This window comes from Hibiscus syriacus, unplaced genomic scaffold, assembly GCF_006381635.1.
Source record: "Hibiscus syriacus cultivar Baekdansim isolate YM2019G1 unplaced genomic scaffold, ASM638163v2 tig00110828_pilon, whole genome shotgun sequence".
NCBI classification, from domain to species: Eukaryota; Viridiplantae; Streptophyta; class Magnoliopsida; order Malvales; family Malvaceae; genus Hibiscus; species Hibiscus syriacus.
Window position 1 is genome coordinate 1,376,591 of NW_024062880.1, and position 19,046 is coordinate 1,395,636.

General features: G+C 33.8%; 1 protein-coding gene and 2 pseudogenes across 1 annotated transcript; all 3 read right to left on the minus strand.

Annotated features, from left to right (window-relative positions):
- Positions 1 to 4,196: 4,196 nt before the first annotated feature.
- Positions 4,197 to 6,408, minus strand: LOC120142365 (annotated as a pseudogene).
- Positions 6,409 to 9,932: 3,524 nt separating this feature from the next.
- LOC120142399 (protein root UVB sensitive 5-like) lies at positions 9,933 to 13,354 on the minus strand. Its single transcript, XM_039157105.1, has 15 exons — positions 13,198 to 13,354; positions 13,061 to 13,114; positions 12,829 to 12,983; positions 12,487 to 12,587; positions 12,067 to 12,125; positions 11,809 to 11,855; positions 11,648 to 11,726; positions 11,501 to 11,573; positions 11,246 to 11,335; positions 11,067 to 11,126; positions 10,841 to 10,954; positions 10,632 to 10,692; positions 10,421 to 10,539; positions 10,242 to 10,334; positions 9,933 to 10,163 (listed from the first exon to the last, which is right to left on the minus strand). The coding sequence occupies exons 1-15, from the start codon at positions 13,335 to 13,337 to the stop codon at positions 9,936 to 9,938; spliced, it is 1,473 nt and encodes a 490-aa protein (XP_039013036.1). The 5' UTR covers positions 13,338 to 13,354; the 3' UTR covers positions 9,933 to 9,935.
- A 584-nt stretch (positions 13,355 to 13,938) lies between these two features.
- On the minus strand, positions 13,939 to 17,252 carry LOC120142357 (annotated as a pseudogene).
- Between the last annotated feature and the right edge of the window lie 1,794 nt (positions 17,253 to 19,046).

The following is a 19,046-nucleotide window of genomic DNA, read 5'->3' on the forward strand; positions in this document are numbered from 1 at the left end:
TATTATATCAGTAGTTCTGTTAAATTTTTAATGATAAGTAGTTAAAATGAAACTAAAACGTAATGTTAGATATTATTTAAAAAATAAATAGTTTAATAACTAAACCAAAAACAAAAAATAATAGTTAGGATGCTAACGTGTAGTTTACCCTTGTTTTTAATGGTATAACTAATGATGTTATTAGGTATTTACTTATTTTAATTAGATATCTGACTGTTATTTTTTTATTAGGATCTATAGTCTATAGAATTACCTCTGAACTTCCAAAAATTTCAATTTAATCACAAATCTTAGATTTTAAAAATTAATTAACCTGATTGATCTAATCCTAAATTTTAGACTACACGCCCAATAGACTATAGTAAATAATTGTACTCGATGAATGGTAAATAATTGTAGTCAATGAAGAGTAAATAATTGTATAAAAAAATTAAACTTAAACAGTTTAAACCGACAGATGTGCATCGAATCCCACACGTGTTTTCCCCATGCCATTTTAAACCCATCAAAACAGATTCATAATTCGACTTATCAATTTCCTTATACATATAAATGCGAAATCTATATTTGTACGGGGAAGTATTACGTTGGGTAGCCTGTTATTATTTCTTAATATTTTTGTTAAAAATTACTTAAAATATTATTATTTTTATCAGAAATATTATTATTGGACATTTTACCAAGTTTGTTAACATATCTAGTAAAAGACTACCTAAAATATTATTTTTTCTATCAGAAATATTAAAAACATTAATGTTTTAGGTAATTTTTTACTGGAAATGTTAAAAAAATAATGATATTCCGATAGCGCATTTCCTTAGCCGTATATTAAGGTTTTCGTACAACAGAACTTCCCATATTTGTATCGAGTTTGATTTGAAAAGAAAATTGAAACTTGATTCGATCAGTTTTCGTATAATTGAATTTTTTTCACACCAATGAACTAAGCAATCTTAATGGTAAAAAAATTGTTATTTATCTTTGAGGAATTGGGTTCGAACACTAGGAATGAGTCTTTAATGTAAAATGGTTTGGGCTATATTTTCTATTAATGATCTAAATTCTCACACTGAAATAATGTAATTTTGTATCCTTACATTTTTAATATAATTTCCTAAATTCACCTCTATTGACATAACATCTCTATTGATATAAAATCTTACTTTTTTCTATATATTTAACCAAATTAAACAAAAAAATCATACCTCTCAAGAATGTGTCGTAACGTCCCGAAAAATTGAGAAATTAATTTTAAAGGTTCGTTGCGACTAAAATTGGGTTTTCCTTTTAAAATAAAAAATGGGTTCGAGAGAGTCGCCACTAATATTTATTTAGAGTGTGATTGGATCATTAAAAAAATGTTGTCATTTTAATAAAATTTTAATTTTAAAAAACATTAAAACAACTCTTAGGTCTACGTTCAAGAAAAACAAGTTCAAGAGTCAATTACGTGTGGGGAAAGATTAACACCCCACAATGCCCGAAAATCGATACCTAATCTATTAATTGTTTTCTTTGCAATGGAAGTTATGAATTTAAATTTAAATTTAATTAATGATCCATTTTAAATTAAACAAATACAATGCTCTATAATTAATTAAAATTTTAAAAAGAAATTTAACAATTTGTGCATTTAAATAGGGAAAGTTAATGACCTAATATAAGGTAGCCTGACATCCCTCTCATTTTCAACTAAAGTGAAACACCACCTAATATAAGGTGGAGTGACGATTTTCCCTTATTTGGAAAGAAATAAAAAAATTTATATAATTATTGTGTTTATTTATCTAAGTTCGTGCAACAAACAAAAGTTTTATTAATGGAAATTATTGGGGCTTTAAGATTGATAGAGGATGTTAGGATATTTATAAGTACCGAAACTAAACCTCCGAATAGAGTTGAGAAGCTTGTTTTCGATAAATCTAAATATGTAAACATTTTCCTTTCTACACTCTTATCAATTTTAAAAATTATTGTTTTTAAATGGTTTCACTGGAGGTTACTTGTTCATTTTATATTATCGAATTGAACTACCCAAGTGGATTAAGATAACTCTCTTCGATAATTTAAAATAAACGATCATTACCTTTTAATTCTATTGAAAATGTTAAGTGATGCGGATGAGGCTATCATGCTTATCAAAATAAATAAAGATGCCATGCAATCAATAAAAAAAACTTTAATGAAAACTATTTACAAACTTAAAGAATCAAAACAAAGAATCAATTTAATTAGCATGCTAAGATTATAATTCAAATAATTTTAAAAAAATGCACGCGTAGAATAAAAAAGACTGAACAAATTAAAATAAAGAGTGAATAAATTGTATTAAAAATAAAGTTTGAGTATAAATTAAAGAGAAGATTAAAATTACTTACCTTTAAGAATCTATCACTATAAAACAAAATAAATTAGGATTATGATAAAAAAAAAGTATAATCTTTAACAAAAAAAAATATTTTTTATTGTCGGTAATTTCAATTTACAATGTTTGGATGGACTCATTTTTTCTCCCGAAAATAACGTGTCATTTACATAAGGTGAGTGCCTATTTATAAGCTCCCAAAAACCCTAAAAGAGAATACCTTAGCATATTTTCATTAATGCCAGAGCACTAATTAAAATAAAAAATCCTGAAATAATAAAAAGATCATAAATTATCCTAAATAGAAAGTATAAAGATGAAATTAATTACAAATATTCAATAAAAATATTAAAAATTTGTAATAAAAAAAAATCTCGTAGATCCTTATCCAATTTTCTGCATGCACTATCTTCACTAAAATAAGTATATCTTCAGTTTCTGATATCCGATTGAGGTGTTTCAAAATTCGTTGGAAATCTAACGGAAAGATAATTATATATCAAGCAGACATCATGTCCTGAAAAGGTTCGAATCTTTCTTGAAGATTTATTGCATGTCAGCTGATGTCTTGGATTTCAAAATCAACTTCAATAAAATGTTTCGACTTTGAAAAAATCTAAGACGGAAAAAAATCGGATATTATAGAATGAATTTTCCCTCTCTATACTTCTGAGTTTTCTCACGTGCAGCTTCCTTGAATCTCTCACACACACAGTTGGGAAAAGGGTAAAGAAATGGTTACCATGAAATTACCTGTTGCATCTAGTCCTTGAAAGAAACCAAACCAGAAACAAACTCGGTTCGAGAAAATAGTTCTTACATTTTTCTATCCCACAATTGAGCCACACCCGACACAGAATATATGGATGACGGTCTTCATTCCGGTTATCATCATGCGCCCTTCTTTCTCTCCTACTGTGGTATTCACACTGCCATGCACTAAGAGAGCAAATATGTCATTTGAACGATTCATATCTGCAGAATGCATATGATGCAAGTACTGAAGCCCCAAGAATCCAAGACTCCCAGTTCCATCATAGGCACCTTGCAGTTTCCTATTCCATAGTGATTTTTGCAACTATTAGTCAATTAACATACTAGGTATATTTCACTTATAATCTAGAGGCTAGACAAGCTATACGTAGAATGTAGGGAAACTGTAGAAATAGGATGACCGATTCATCGACTTTTGGCTGCCTGTGGGTTGTCTATAAGGTAAAATTTTTTAAGTAATGTGTTCGGAAAAAGACCGACTCATTTAATGTGAGAGAAGAATTATTTGTTGAGATAGAGTATATTAGGACTTTAGTAACATAAAAAATAACTAAAACATCAAAAACAATATAACATAAAATAAAACATGTATAAAAGATAAATTGAAAACTGATACTAAAATAAATTGATGCTAAAATAAAATAAAAACTAAAATTTTTAACGAATTGATACTAAAATAAAATAAAAACTTTTAATGACAGATATCAAAATGAAACAAAAATAAAAATAAAATTTTTTTACGATAGATATTAAAATGAAACAAAAATTAAACTTTAAATATATTTTTAAAACATTTAAGTACTAAAATGAATCTAAATTGATACTTTAAATACTAAACACGTAATTTACCCAAAAGTTTATTCACATAAATAATTTTTCTTAAAGTTCTATACAATGTTCTACAAAGAAGATTGTCCAGTTCTGACATTGGAACATATTAAAGAATATTTTAATACCAAAGAATACATATAGACAATGATGATGAACAATCAAATGAGTACCAAATACCACAAACATACCTTAATTGCAAACAAGAGCTTCTAAACTTACTAAAGAAACAATGAATTTTATCTACAATTATTTACACTTCTAATGCAAATGATAAATGATAAACGTTGGTGCTGTGGATCATAAACCATCTTTGGATCTGAGACAATGAGCGGCAACTTCTCGATATACATGAACAGACGCTTCATGTTCTCCCTCGATATCGAACATAGATCAGCGATGTCGTTTGTGCTCGTGTATATCCAAAGATCACCTGAATCCACTCTTTTCAGGCTGTCCCGGCAGAACGGGCACAACTGCGATTTTATTCCCCTAAAAACACCATAAAAACACAAGTATTACCCACTGGAGTTGAGTAAAGCTAATGCAGTGTTATACGACAAAGCTTGAGAATTGAGACCCTCATGTGTCTTGATGTCTAGCTGATATTGATCATGTATGTTCAACTTTGGGTGGCTTACCGTTAATGTTCATCGTTCTCACTATGCTAATTACTTGATAACATTAAGGAAAGGAAACATAAAGAAAAGTAGTAAGACAGCTTACCAAGTTCGGTAGCATTTCATACACATCGAATGGTTGCAATTGGGTAACACGATCTTACTGTGCATCTCCATGCAAATCCCACATTCTTCTTCTCTCTCAAAATCGATTTCGGAGAGCTTTCCTTTATTCATTTCGTCCCTTTTCTTGAACTTCAAAACGCAAATTTCCTTCTGTTTCCTCTCATCCACATCCGTAATCACCCTTTGAAGCTGCAATAATGAAGGAAATATCACCCGTCATGACAATCCAAATCAGAAGATATATACTAATCGAACTCATGAGCAATGACAACGAATCCTCTTACACACCATAGAATTCTCTTATGCTAGCTTTCCTTTCATGGATAGACATGTGGTTTTTCCATCAGCGTATGCCTACAGAGGGAAAAAAACATTACAAATTAATGTCCTTGAAATGCTATCGCTTACTACTTCACCGGGACATAAATGGATTTGTTACACAAGCACTTGCAAATTACCTTGTACATAAGAATTCGGAGCAATCCCAAGGCACCAGCAAGATGACAATCAGTCCACTGGACGAAGAAAAGGAAGAAATGAGCAGCCGGACTGTAAGATAATCGCATCTGAAGGCAAGCACCATCATATTCTCTTGGATAATCAGAAGCCCTAATCATTCGAACAAATTACTCATATCAGAGAAAACAGAAGATGAACAAAAATGGAAATGATCACACCACTCAGATATCTATGCAGTGATTGAATTCAACAAGAACATAATAGTATAATGTAGTCCCTCCTCCACCACCTACTTATCAATGCTGACATAACTTCATTTTTCAATGTACCAACGTCTGACACTTGTCTTTAACACCTGTTTAAGACTTCGATACGAGGATATGACCTCCACTCAGGGATGGACCGAGTGTATGCCGGGGCAGTCGCACCCCTGAAAATTTTCAAATTCCTATATAATTTGAGTGTTTCCTTGTATTTTCTTCGGATAATCTAATTTCGTACTCACTTAAAATTATTTTGTGACTTCGCACTCTCTAAATCTCTAATATATTTCACTAAGATTCCCGTCCGTCACTGCCTCGACCAGATACTATACATGAAGAAGCTCAAAAAAACCATTTCCATAGGACCATATCAGACACATATCAGATATATAACCATATCGGACTGTTCTTCCCTTTTCTGGCAGTGGATGTCATTGGTTCAACTTGAAGATGAACAAGAACAACTACTAACTTCCCATTACTGTACGAGCCTTCACTAATAAACAATACAAAACCACTTAATTAAGCAACGGGTACAAAATAAGGCAGCAAAATTCACAATAACAGTTCCAATTAAGAAAAAAAATCAATATAGAGCCATGGCAATGGTAAAAGTCACCAATCTGAAATTTTAAAGTCCCCCAGAGTAATGAAAATGTAAACTAATCAAATTACAATTAAATCTCCACAATTAAAGACCCAAACAAGTTTTAGCTCAACACCAGAAGAGAACAGAAGAAATTACAGGGTATTGGCGAACTGAATATCAGCTTCAAGAGCCTTGAGAGAATCTTTGAACGATTTCCTCATTTCCCCGTCTCTGTTTTCTTTCTTTCTTTCGCTAAAAACTCTGTATTCACAGCTCAGATCCCAGAACTCCAACAACCCATTTACCTCAAACAACTATTCAACACATCACCAGAATCTTAGATCACTACTCTTTACTCTCTGTTTAACGAAATCAATTTTACAATTCAGAAGAAGCTGAAGAGTGAAGAGTGTGAGAGATTGAAGAGAAAATTTTTAAAAAAATTTGCTGAGCTTTCACTCAGAGCACACGTAATTGTAATTTCTTGTTTTCCCCCTTGATATTTTCTTGCCCTTTTATACCAGGTCACCCAGTTCTGGTCACTGCCATGGGGGTGCGTGTATGGAGGAATGTGTGCACCTGCGGGTGAGAATAAAGTAAGATAGTGTTTGTTTTTACTGTGCAAACTCTTCAAATTACTTATGTCTGCGTCGTGCAGACATTAGGCTTCGCAGACGGTTTGTTTTTTAGAAGACAGAAGCTCTTCAAACGTCTGTGCGAGCTCTTCTTAGTGCATACTTGATTTTATGTCTTCAAAGGTCTTCAAACCTCTTCAAGAACAATTATAAAATATAATTATTTATTAAAATAATTTTAAATAATTTAATAATGTTATTTATTTTAAAATAATTTATTATAAAATAATTTACTTTAAAATAAATTATTATAAAATATGGATTGATTTATTTTAAAATAATTTATTAGTATGAATTGATTTATTTTAAAATATAGATTGATTTATTTTAAATAATTTATTAGTATGGATTGATTTTTTTTAAATATGGATTGATTTATTATTGTAGTTGTATGGATTGATTTATTTTAAATAATTTATTAGTATGGATTGATTTATTTTAAAATATGGATTGATTTATTTTAAATAATTTATTCGTATGGATTGATTTATTTTAAATAATTTATTTGTATGGATTGATTTATTTTAAAACATAGATTGATTTATTATTGTAGTTGTATAGATTGATTTATTTTAAAATATGAATTGATTTATTTTAAATAATTTATTAGTATGGATTGATTTATTTTAAAATATGAATTGATTTATTTTAAAATATGGATTGATTTATTTTAAATAATTTATTAGTATGGATTGATTTATTTTAAATAATTTATTTGTATGGATTGATTTATTTTAAATAATTTATTAGTATGTATTGATTTATTTTACAATATAGATTGATTTATTATTGTAGTTGTGTGGATTAATTTATTTTTAAATAATTTATTAGTATGGATTGATTTATTTTAAAATATTGATTGATTTATTTTAAATAATTTATTATTGTAGTTGTATGAATTATTTAAATTTCAGTATTGTAAAACTAAAATTATTTAAATCTCAGTATTGCAAAACTCTTTTAAGTTTAAAAAATCAGTTTATTTATATTTCAGTTCATTTTAGCAGTCTGCAGACGTTAAAAAACAAACAGTTTTCTTCTTGCAGACTGCAGACTTTTGGTCCACCTCTTCTGCTGCAGATGCATGCAGATGTGATCCGCAGACTGCAGATTTTTTACCTTTGTAAAAACAAACACCACCTAAGTGTTGACTGTGTAGTGTGTACTAGAAAATAAAGGAAAAGGGAGGCGGGGGAGAAGAAGACGACACGTGGAAAGCATGCATGATGTGATCTAACGGCTCCCATGATGGCGATCGGGTGCCACGTGTCTTGATGGGTGAAACCGTGGATCCCCACCGCCGAGACACACTTGTTCACTTCTCAAGCCACTGCCGAATTAGGAAAAAATTATTCGATTTTATTTAAATGTCCTAATAATATATAGGATAAACTATTCCTTTAGCATCCCAACTATTATTTTTTTCCGTTTTGGTCATTTAACTATTAATTTTTTTAAAATTATATCTAACATTACGTCATGATTTTATTTTAATCACATGTCCTTAAAAATTAACAAAATTGTTGACGTGATATTTTTAACGTTTTTTTCAATGATAATATAATATTATCTTATAGTAATATGTCAATATCGTCGCCAATCTTTTAATGGTAAATAACTAAAATGAAGTTAAAACATATGTAGCACATATACAACATCTTATTGCCGTACCAAATACCCGTTACATCCCCAACATGGGTACGGGCCAAGTACATATTTGGTACGTACTAGAGACGTCCTATTTTTAAGGGGTACGATTGAAATTAATTGGATAGTCAAAGAGGTTTTCAGGGACATATCGGGATGATATTTGATCTTCATGTGCATACCCAAGATGATTTTTAAGATTTAAATAATAAAAACGAATATAGATGAATTAAGATGTGATTTTTTAATCAAGATTTAATTTTTTACAAAGACTTATTCTTCGGAATCAAAAAGTTGGTTGACTAACTTTGATGCTAAAATTCCATTGCTCTAATCTTCGTTTTTCAAAATGCTTGGACAACCTACTTCATTATTTTGTTGTGAAAGAAATTAAAGTATTTATTCCTTCATCCACTCAGGAGGAATAAGTAAATCTAAGTTGTGCTGAAGATTTGATTTACACCTACTATAATCTATATCTTTTATCAAAGAATTTTAGTCACTATGAACTTTTTAATGAATATCTATGACATTTTTATGTCTTTTAAAATATTAAAATATATTTTTTATTTATTGTACCTTTGCCTGTACTTTATAATTTTAGAAGTTGTCGTTTCTCATCCCCGTATTTATATCGTATACATATCAGTGCGACATAGGTTAAAACATAATATTAGGTATAATTTTGAAAAAATATAGTTAGATGACCAAAACATTATAAAAATGATAATTGAAGTACTAAACATAATATTTTTAGAGTCAATTTACATGATTTTGCCGCCACTTGTTCCTTTTTTACGCTTTAGCGACAATAATTTTCAGCTGAAGAGAGAACATAAAGGAAAACTTAGCACAAAAAGCAAGCAAAAGATACTGTTTGTCGCCACAAAGCTAATTAATTAGGTGCTAACACTAATCCCAAACCTCATTAGGTACAAAAACTCAGTTTCTCTCAAAGTTATATAATAATTATTATTAAATTAATATAAAAAAGTCATTATTACATTATAAAAATCATAAAAATCTAATAAATTTAATGACTATTTTATAATTTTGAGATTCGTTGGTATTCGTGGCTAAAAAAACAAATGGAGAAATCGTCGCTAATGGTGGGAAATTTTGCCACGCTTCACCAAACTAAATAATTCTAGACTATGTTTGGTGCCATTTTCATAATTATTTGTTCTGATAAGGACACCCCAACCCCCACCAAACATTTAATCAAACTCTAAGTGTCACAAGCAAAGCAACCATTTCCTTGCAAAACGGTACATAGCAAATGAAACTCGAATCGGGGTCGAAATTAAATTATAATATTTTTGGAGGATCAAAGTGTAATTTTACCATTATACTATAAGGTTAATAGATTAAACTCGAATCCTATATGAATCATGGTAACTCATGTCTAGAGAAGTAAGGATTGGACTATACAGCATTACGGATTTGATGCTTTGAAATGATCCTTCAGGGCAGCTGCCTCTCAGCTGCAACCGATTTAGCTCCGATCATCGCCTGATAACTCGACTTGCAGATCGTTTCTGTTTTGATCACTCTTTTTCCAGGCATAACAAGGCAGCTCTGGTCCCGGATGTGAAAAAACGTGGCATGTTGATCATCGTGATCCGAGCATTAAACGGAACATTCATCAATGGAGATTTCCTTGGGGACCCTCAAACTAATTTGATGGATGTCCCATCCAGATTTATCCAGTTGTTGAACGAACTCGTCGAACCTTTCATCCATCTCGGACAAACTTTTCGCAAGCTGATCAAAGAGATCTTCTGAGACATTCAAGTTATCGTGTAGCCAATACGTCTGCCAGACTCTACGCAAGACGGAGACACTCGTAGCACCGGCCTGCAGAAAATTTTATACACGATTACGCTTAAGAGTTGATCTCATAATAATGCGTCGAGTTCGTTTTAGCATGCATACCTTGAACGAAACGAAAACCTCGAAATCTTTTCGATGTTGGTTCACCGTGAGAATATATTTCTCCCTTGCATATATTCTAAGGAGAGTTTTCAGCTGTTCTAGAAAAGAAAAAAGCAGCCCGAATTATGTAAGTTCGTATTAGTACTTTAACAAATGACCAGCAAATAATCAGGCAATACCGTCAAAATGGATCTCCCACCACCTAACATCTCCTCCATGGGCACACTGAAAATAATCCGAGGATTTATGAATCGCTGCCACGATAAAATATTTTCATCCCTGTTGCAGTCATTGCATCCTGTGGTGGGACAAATACAAAAATTCGGGTCATTTCTGTCGGAACAATATATTCCTCATACAAGCACTGGTTCGAAAGGTATATAATCGTACCCGGCACTCTAGAGTGCAAAACATGCGACTGTGCAAGAATACGAGCTCGCTTAAGATTTATCTGTCCCAAAATGAAAGAAGATTAGTGTTGCCAAAACAAACAATGGCCAGCATGAGCATACTGATTCAAGGAGTACATAAACAATTACGATATAGAACATAGAGCTTATGTACTTGTCCGGATATTGCTGGTAAGAAAAAGAACATACCGTATTAAATCTTAGAGCTGAAAGTGACAAATAACGTAACCATAGGTGAAAAAGCCGCATGCACGCCCATGTTGATACCAACACCGGATATGATTTAACAAGGCCAGGAGTATCCTGCATTTGTTATTGTCAACATTCATATATAGCATGTTGAAGCTAGAAGCTGATGGTAGCTCGTAAATTTGATCTCCACCCAGAAAGTAATCCGAGAAACCAAACAACATACCAGGATCAGTATGCCGAGAGAAAGACCAAGCAGCTGAGCAGTTACTTCCCAAACTTCCTCCTAAAAATCAAGGTCGATTAGTTTACTGCAAACATAAGTTTAGTTCGCATAATCGATGTTACGTGTAACTAGTACAGGCAAAGATGCATGCATGATACCAATCTATATGTTTGCACTACCTTAGCAGCCACCTCTCCGAGATTTCCCGAGATTGCAAAATGGTTTTGTATCACTCTGAATGAAGGATCTTTAAGTCCTCTTGCTACTGCCTGGTACGATTTCAATGAAGAAACAATTCGTAAACTTTTCACTCGAGTTCAAACTGGCGCATAAAACTGACTCTACTTGCATAGAAGCTCACATCAAATACATTCTTATCGAGCATTGATTGTTATAGATAGAGAGTACCGGAACTAGTACGCCCAGAGCAATACCTTCGCAAGATTGCCTAGAGATGCCAATGGCAGGAAATAGGCAGGATAAACTTGTGTTGTTAGATCAAATATGCTGCAAGATAAATTAAGATATTCAGTGATCTCTAACAACTCTATTATAATTTAACTCTACACCGGAAAACAAACCATCCAGCACTGCCGATGAAGTCTGCATACATGCGCCACTGTTTAGGGTCATCGTCAAAGAGATTCCCGAATCGACCACCTGAAAAATGTGCAATAGTAATATATAAATTTCTTCACATAACTTCTTTTTCGAATTTAAGCTCATTACAAAATTGCCAGACCAATGAATAAGCGCCCAACAGCCCCAATGCCATCTTTCGACGCCCATCTGTGCAAACGGTCACGCAAATCGCTCAATGACACATAAATATTATGTTGATAGGAAAAACATGATTCTTTTGCTGTCTCTAAACTATATACTCGGTTGAATCCTCGCACAGAAGAGTTGGAAAAAACATTATTCTTTTCCATTCCAGAATTACACGCTTGCACATAAAGATTTCACATAGGGAATGATAACTTAGATCATGGAAAATTACCTGATGGCAGCAGCAGAGGCAGCAGCAGCAGTTCCTGAGAAAGAACCAACCCCGACAACCTGCAACACGGGGAACAAAATTCGTTTCTACATAAGCTTAATGAAAGAGTAGCAATGACAAACAAAAGATTCATTAAGACAAAAGGTAATCTAAAAGCGATATCGGAGCCTTATCTACAAACTTGGAAACTCAAAAAACCACTCATGGCAATACAAAATTCATAGTAACAGATACCGAATGAATTTAAATTATAATTAGACACGCCAAGGAAAACCGAAATCCTAACACCCCTTCCCATAGAAAGCAATAACTTTTAAAGTCTTAAAGCATTTTGTCTTCTTTTGAGCCGAAAATGAGGGAGTGAAAAATCCTACATCACATACCCGAGAAAGGATAATGGCCGGAGTTAGATTCACATGCCTTTAGAAGACTCGATGTAACGATAGTGTGACATATCCATCCAGTAACATTTGTGGGAAACTGTAACAACATGTACTGCAAGTAATCATCCGACACAGATCCTGCATTAATCAAAACAAAGAACAAAGATGTTATATGTGAATAAATGAAAAACAAAAGAACAAATTGAAGGAAATGTTAGATGTTTTTTTAATAGTATAGGGTGATTACAAGATAGTAGCTTAGATGTTCACAATCTTTTTTAGTCATTATGGACAAACAAGATGCAACTGCTCCAACCCGAGATATAGGAGAACACCAATTCCTTTACGAGTGAGGTCGGGTTCTTAGATGCTAGTTTACCTGGGAAACCTGCAGGCAAGATAAATTCTTTGAGGATGGGTGGTAGCCAAGATAACTTGGGGTCAGATAAATGTGAGCCATTGGACTCTTTGCTTGTTGGATCATTTTCTTCAAGAAAAGCTCGAATCTTCAAACCATCATCTTCTAGCACGTATCTGATCAACACAGAAATCATTCAGATTCCACATTTTATTTAAGGGGAATGAAATGTTGGGGGGGGGGATAAAACAACCTTTTAATAGTACCACTTCCATATCTTTCTACTAAAATCACTTGGTCTTGACTTCTACTATTTCTGCTGAAAAAAGCTGTTGAATTTCAGGAAACTGAGGAAAAATAAAACAAGGGTTTGAATGAAGGAGAAAGTACCTATCATTTTCAGTATGTTGCCCAGATTCTTTAGAAGAGTGCAGAGTTTGGAGATTGCCTAATCTCTTGTCGATGATGTTTCTTCGAGAAGGGAAAATTCCTGAAGGGAATGGGAGTTGCAGAGTATAAGAGACAGACATTTTTGGATGAACTGAGCTTTAACTTTTTGTAAGAAAGCTTTGAAAAGATTCAATCTTTTTGTCTGAATATGGTATTTCTATCTGCCTTCTTCGCTCCTTAACCAACCAAATCCCGGAATTTTATTAAAAATGACGTCATCTCCAAAATTAATATACTATTCCGGATTCATGTAAGAAAAATAAAATTTGATCGATATTACTTATTTTAGAAGAAGAAAACTAATGAAACGAAGAAGAGAAGAAAGGGTAACTTTTGGTCTGTAAACTGAAATTTGTTGGACTGTCTTAAAAAAAATCTCATTCGTCTTTAATATTCTCAGCTGCTTAATTTAAAATATAAAGTATAAAAAGGATAATCTAGAAGAAAATATTCTTATTGTATATAATATTTTATTTAACAATAAATTGTTTTGTGAAATTTAATCTAGAAGAATAAATATTATTAAAATGCTTTGGACGTATATTTCCTACAACATAATTTTATTTATTTTAAAAAAATAAAATATTGATAATTACAATTAAGCATATACATTTAACCTCTTGCATGAAAATTCTAAATAGAAAAGTTGTCAAGAGTGGTGTGGCAAATAACAATAAGCTCTCACGCAAGAGTAACGTAATTACAAAGAGAAACAGAGAACTGCAGCCTGTCTTCTTCATCAAGCTTTTCAATGGCATACCGATCAAAACCTTCATCTTAACTGTCAACACTCGGCTTTACGGCAGGCTCAGATCAACAAGAAACATACATGATGGCATCCCTGTTGAATTTCATCATAATATTCGACAAACCCTGTAATTCACCAACAATTTATACTCGGTTAACCTTCAATACTTGAGACCCATTTGTATGAAAAATGTACTTACTTTCTCAAGCTCTGAAGATTGCATCAATGGCTCCTTTTGTTGCAGGGTCTGTGAGGTTCACTAGGTCTAAGGTCAAAAATGAGAAAAACCCCAATAAAAATCAGTCAGAAACAAGAGTGTTCAAGTGATGAATAGCCGTAAATTGATTCAGTCTTACTTGAGGTATATTGGATACAAAAAAGCTAGCTCCAATGACACAGTAGAGCAGTATCAGAATCAGTCCTTGTACATATATGTGTGTGTCTGAATGACTGAAATGAAGAGTTGTTGTTGCTGCCTGTAAAGTGAAGACAACTGCACCGATCGATAGAGCGAGCGAACCGGTTTCGAGGAGATTGAAACTAAGATCCATGTTAATCCCCATAGTCCAAGCAGCAACCACGCAGAGAGGGACCTGAAAGCTTGGTCTTCTTAATAACTTGAAAAACACTGCAAGTTCGAATTAGGATTTACGAGCTCGTACCAAGAACATGGAGATTTGAGTTGCAGAGCCTAATGCAACACGTAAAGAAATATCCTGCTTTTGTTTGATGGTTTCAAAGTATCTGTCAACATTTTGTTTAATCTTTTTAGAGACTAAAACTAGAGGAAGTAACTCAGGCTCGTTACCAGTTTGTCTTTAAAAGCAAAAATGATCGCTCCTGCATGTTCCGGTGCATTCCCGACGATAGGTAGCAAAATCATTCTGTTAAAGCTAAGGGAAATTCCCCATGAATTCGATGCGTCCTGTGATTTAAGAAACATGAAGAGTCCGAGCAAGTACACAAGCATATAGTACAATATATCTTGTAAGATGTAAGTGCCACCATATGGCACATTTCATGTTTAACTAACAAGAAAGTAGGGGGTAGCCAATAACAGTCTGCAAGAGAAACTGGTGGTGGAACAATGATTACCTCGACAATATATTCGGATAACAGAGAGACGAGAGCGGAGAGTCCGACTAGCCATATAATTGCACTCCAAAATCCGATCACCGCTGCTTCTTCTGATTCTCCATCTTCCTCATCTTCTTGTTCCTGTTCAATTGACTTATCAACTAAAGTGTACTCTACAATATCAGCTTCATATGTATACCTTTAAAATATCCAGTTCACATTAGACTAGTTTTTAAAACTGATGAACATCGATCGAACTACCTCTTCAGCTTCGAAGAATTACTGGTGTGTGAATAGTTGAAAGACCAAGTACGAAAAGTATGCTATCAACATTACAATGCTGCTGGCTGTCGACAACTGCAGTGTTGGTTCGGCCATGACTGCAGCCGGTCCCCCACCCATTCGAAACAACAATGGCAGCGAATGGCACAGCAATCCAAGCAGCAGCAGAAGACAATTCACTTCGGCTTGTCTCTGTCGAATCCAACAAAGCGTTCAACATCGAAATCAGCCTCAACTCTTGAGCCAAATATGTAGAAATCATGAAATAATTTGTGTTGCAAGTAACTTACTCGATTGAATTTCTGCCCCTTTCTGAGATTGGCAATACCTCCACAAAAGACAGAGGTCCCCAGAATCAAAAGCATGTTTGATAGAACTGAGCCCAGCAGGGAATACTTGACCATATCTAGTTTATTTTGCCTTGGTGCAAAAATTGCTATGATCAGCTCAGGGGCATTGCCACAGGTTGCATTCACCAACCCTCCCACTGCAACATTAAAAACTTGTACTTCACATCAAGTTATGAACTTAAAAATTCCATTTCATCATAAAAATTCTGTGTCCGTGTCTGAGTCTAACATAGGACTGTAAATAAACACAACGTTCAAAAAACAATCGTTGTTTATGTTTGTTTATTAAGTTAAATAACATGAACAAAGGTGTGTTCAGTTAGCTTATGTTCACGAACAAACTAATTTATTGGCTCATTTATAAGCTCCTTTATCAACTAGTTTATGATCTCGTTTGCTCGGTTCTCATTTTCTTTTGATTTTTTTTACATTTTAAATATCAGTAAAAATAGGAACTAAATTGAATATAAGATTAACTTTGGTGTTCAAATTGTAAATTATTAAACAATAAGGACTAATGGCATAGTTTACCTTTTTCTTTGACTCGCTAATAAATAAACTAACACAACTTTAATCGTTCTTGAAACTTGAGTAAAAATTAAAAATAGTTTTATGGACGTACCTGCTGGACCGATGTAATAAGCAATTTGCCTGCAATGTAGGAAAACAAGATAAACAGGAAGAAATCAAGTCATAAATATATACACACACACACGATCAAGCACAAGTATATATAAAATCTGGCTTACTCTGTGAGAAAGCCGATTCGTTCAGCCAATGCAGAGACTCCAAGCAAACTCAATGCAAAAACCCAGGACTGTTTTACAGAAAACGATCATAAACGTTAGCAGTTCTTCCATTGAGGAATATAAACAAACAGTGAGAATACGAACTCACTCTTCCAAAGCCATAACACCGAGCCACAAAGGCGAGTGGAATAACGGGCAGCACAACCGAGAGTTTAGTCCCTAAAACCACATCTTGAAGATTGGCGAGGAAATTCCGGAGCATCGGACGACATGGTGATTAAAGTCTTTCCATGGCAGCTCTCCTTGCTGGAAACTTTGCTATTTCCATTCTCTAATAGAAATGGTTCTTCCTCAATGTTGCGGAAGACGGCTATCGGATAGAGCAAAATCGCAACTGATAATTTGAGAAAATAAAAATGAAGATAAAAGAGACAAAATTTACGTGGAAAACCCCTAAAATATTTAGGGTAAAAACCACGGGCAACGGTAGAAGAATTTCACTATGAGAAAATAGGAATTACAACCTCTCTCGATCTACCAAGGAGAAAATAAGGATAATTCTCTCTCGATAAAAAGGAGAAAACAATTCTCAAGAAACTCTCTAAATTCTCTCTAGTATTGGAAGAAAGCTAGAATGCTTTGGGATGGTTTTGAAGCTAAATAAGCTAGGGTATTTATAGTTGAATCATAAGGACTAATTTGTAAATACCCTAAAGTCTAGGGGGCTAAAAGTGTAATTTTACCCTTGCAAATTTTTCCACAATTACTGGCTACTTTTTTTGGTGCCATTAATTGTGCACTTTCGGTGCCCCCAAGTTTGACAATTAACTTGGACTTTCAACAATCTCCCACTTGAAGATTTGATTGGAACAATCATATCTTCACACCATTCTTTCTACCTTATACCATCATGTTGCTTACGTTTCTGACAGGCCACAAGAGGATCGACACCAAGTAAATTTATCAGCGTTAATCGCCTTTGTCATTAAATCTGCTATATTGTCTTTGGTATGGATCTTCTGCATATCTACTGTTCCTTCTTCCACCTTTTCACGAATGAAGTGGTACTGAACTCGTATGTGTTTTGTCCTTGAATGAAATGTTGGATTCCTTGCTAGATGCAAGGCGCTTTGACTGTCACAGAAAAGAGAAACATGCTCTTGATTGTGCCCAAGCTCCTCCAATAACATCTTCAACCAAATTGCTTCTTTACTGGCTTGTGTAGCTGCTACATATTCGCCTCTGTTGTTGACGTAGCCACAACTGACTGCAATTTTGAAACCCAGCTTACAGCTCCACCAACAGTTTTGAACACATATCCTGTAGTAGATTTGCTTTTATCCAAATCCCCTGCATAGTCAGAATCTACATACCCATTGATTAGTAAGTTTGATCCTCCGTAACATAATGCAATATTTGAGGTCCCTTTGATGTATCTCAGGATCCTCTTCACTATATTTCAATGCTCTTTGCCTGGATTCGCCATGTACCGACTAACCACTCCCACTGCTTGTGCAATGTCTGGTCTTGTGTATATCATAGCGAACATTAAACTTCCCACTGCAGATGCATATGGTACTCGAGACATCTCCATCCTCTCTTCTTCACTGCTAGGACTCATACTGGAGGATAATTTGAAGTTAATAGGAAGAGGGGTAGAAATTGGCTTACAATCTTGCATGCTGAATCGTGACAAGATTTTCTTCAAGTAATTCTTTTGTGAAAGCCAAATCTTCCTATTACTTCTGTCTCGGTGAATTTGCATCCCTAGAATCTTGTTTGCTGATCCCAAGTCCTTCATTTCAAATTCCCTAGCCAGTTGTGCCTTCAATTCTTCAATATGATCTTTGTTGGGTCCTGCAACCAACATGTCATCTACATACAACAGCAATATAACAAAATCGTTATCACCAGACCTCTTGAAATAAGCACAAGGGTTTGCATTAAGTCTGTTGTATCCAAGACACATAATGAAGGAATCAAATCTCTTATACCAACACCTCGGCGCCTGCTTTAGACCGTACAGAGATTTGTTCAACCTGCAAACCAAGTTCTTCTTTTCTTTTTCTTCAAAACCTTCAGGCTGGAGAATATAAATCTCTTCTTCAAGATTTCCATGAAGAAAAGCTGTTTTAACATCTAGCTGCTCTAGATGTAAGTTCAATGTAGCACACATTGCCAAGAGAACTCGAACTGTTGTTAGTCGAACCACAGGAGAAAAAATTTCATTGAAATCAATTCCTTCTTTTTGAGCATATCCTTTGACCACCAGTCTTGCACGGTACCTCTCCACTTGATCATCACCATTTCGCTTGATTTTGAAGACCCATTTGTTACCAATTGGCTTCCTTCCTTGTGGTAGTGGCACAAGGTCTCATGTATTATTTTTATGAAGGGCTTCAATTTCTTCTTGCATCGCCATCATCCACAGTGAAGCATCTGAGCTGTTTATTGCCTTCTAAAATGTTGATGGCTCACCGTCCTCTGTTAAAAGGCAGTATGCAATATTACCTTCTATAACATAATCTGAGTGCCAATTAGGACGTCTTCTCACACGATCTGATTGATGAGTTGTTGGAGCTT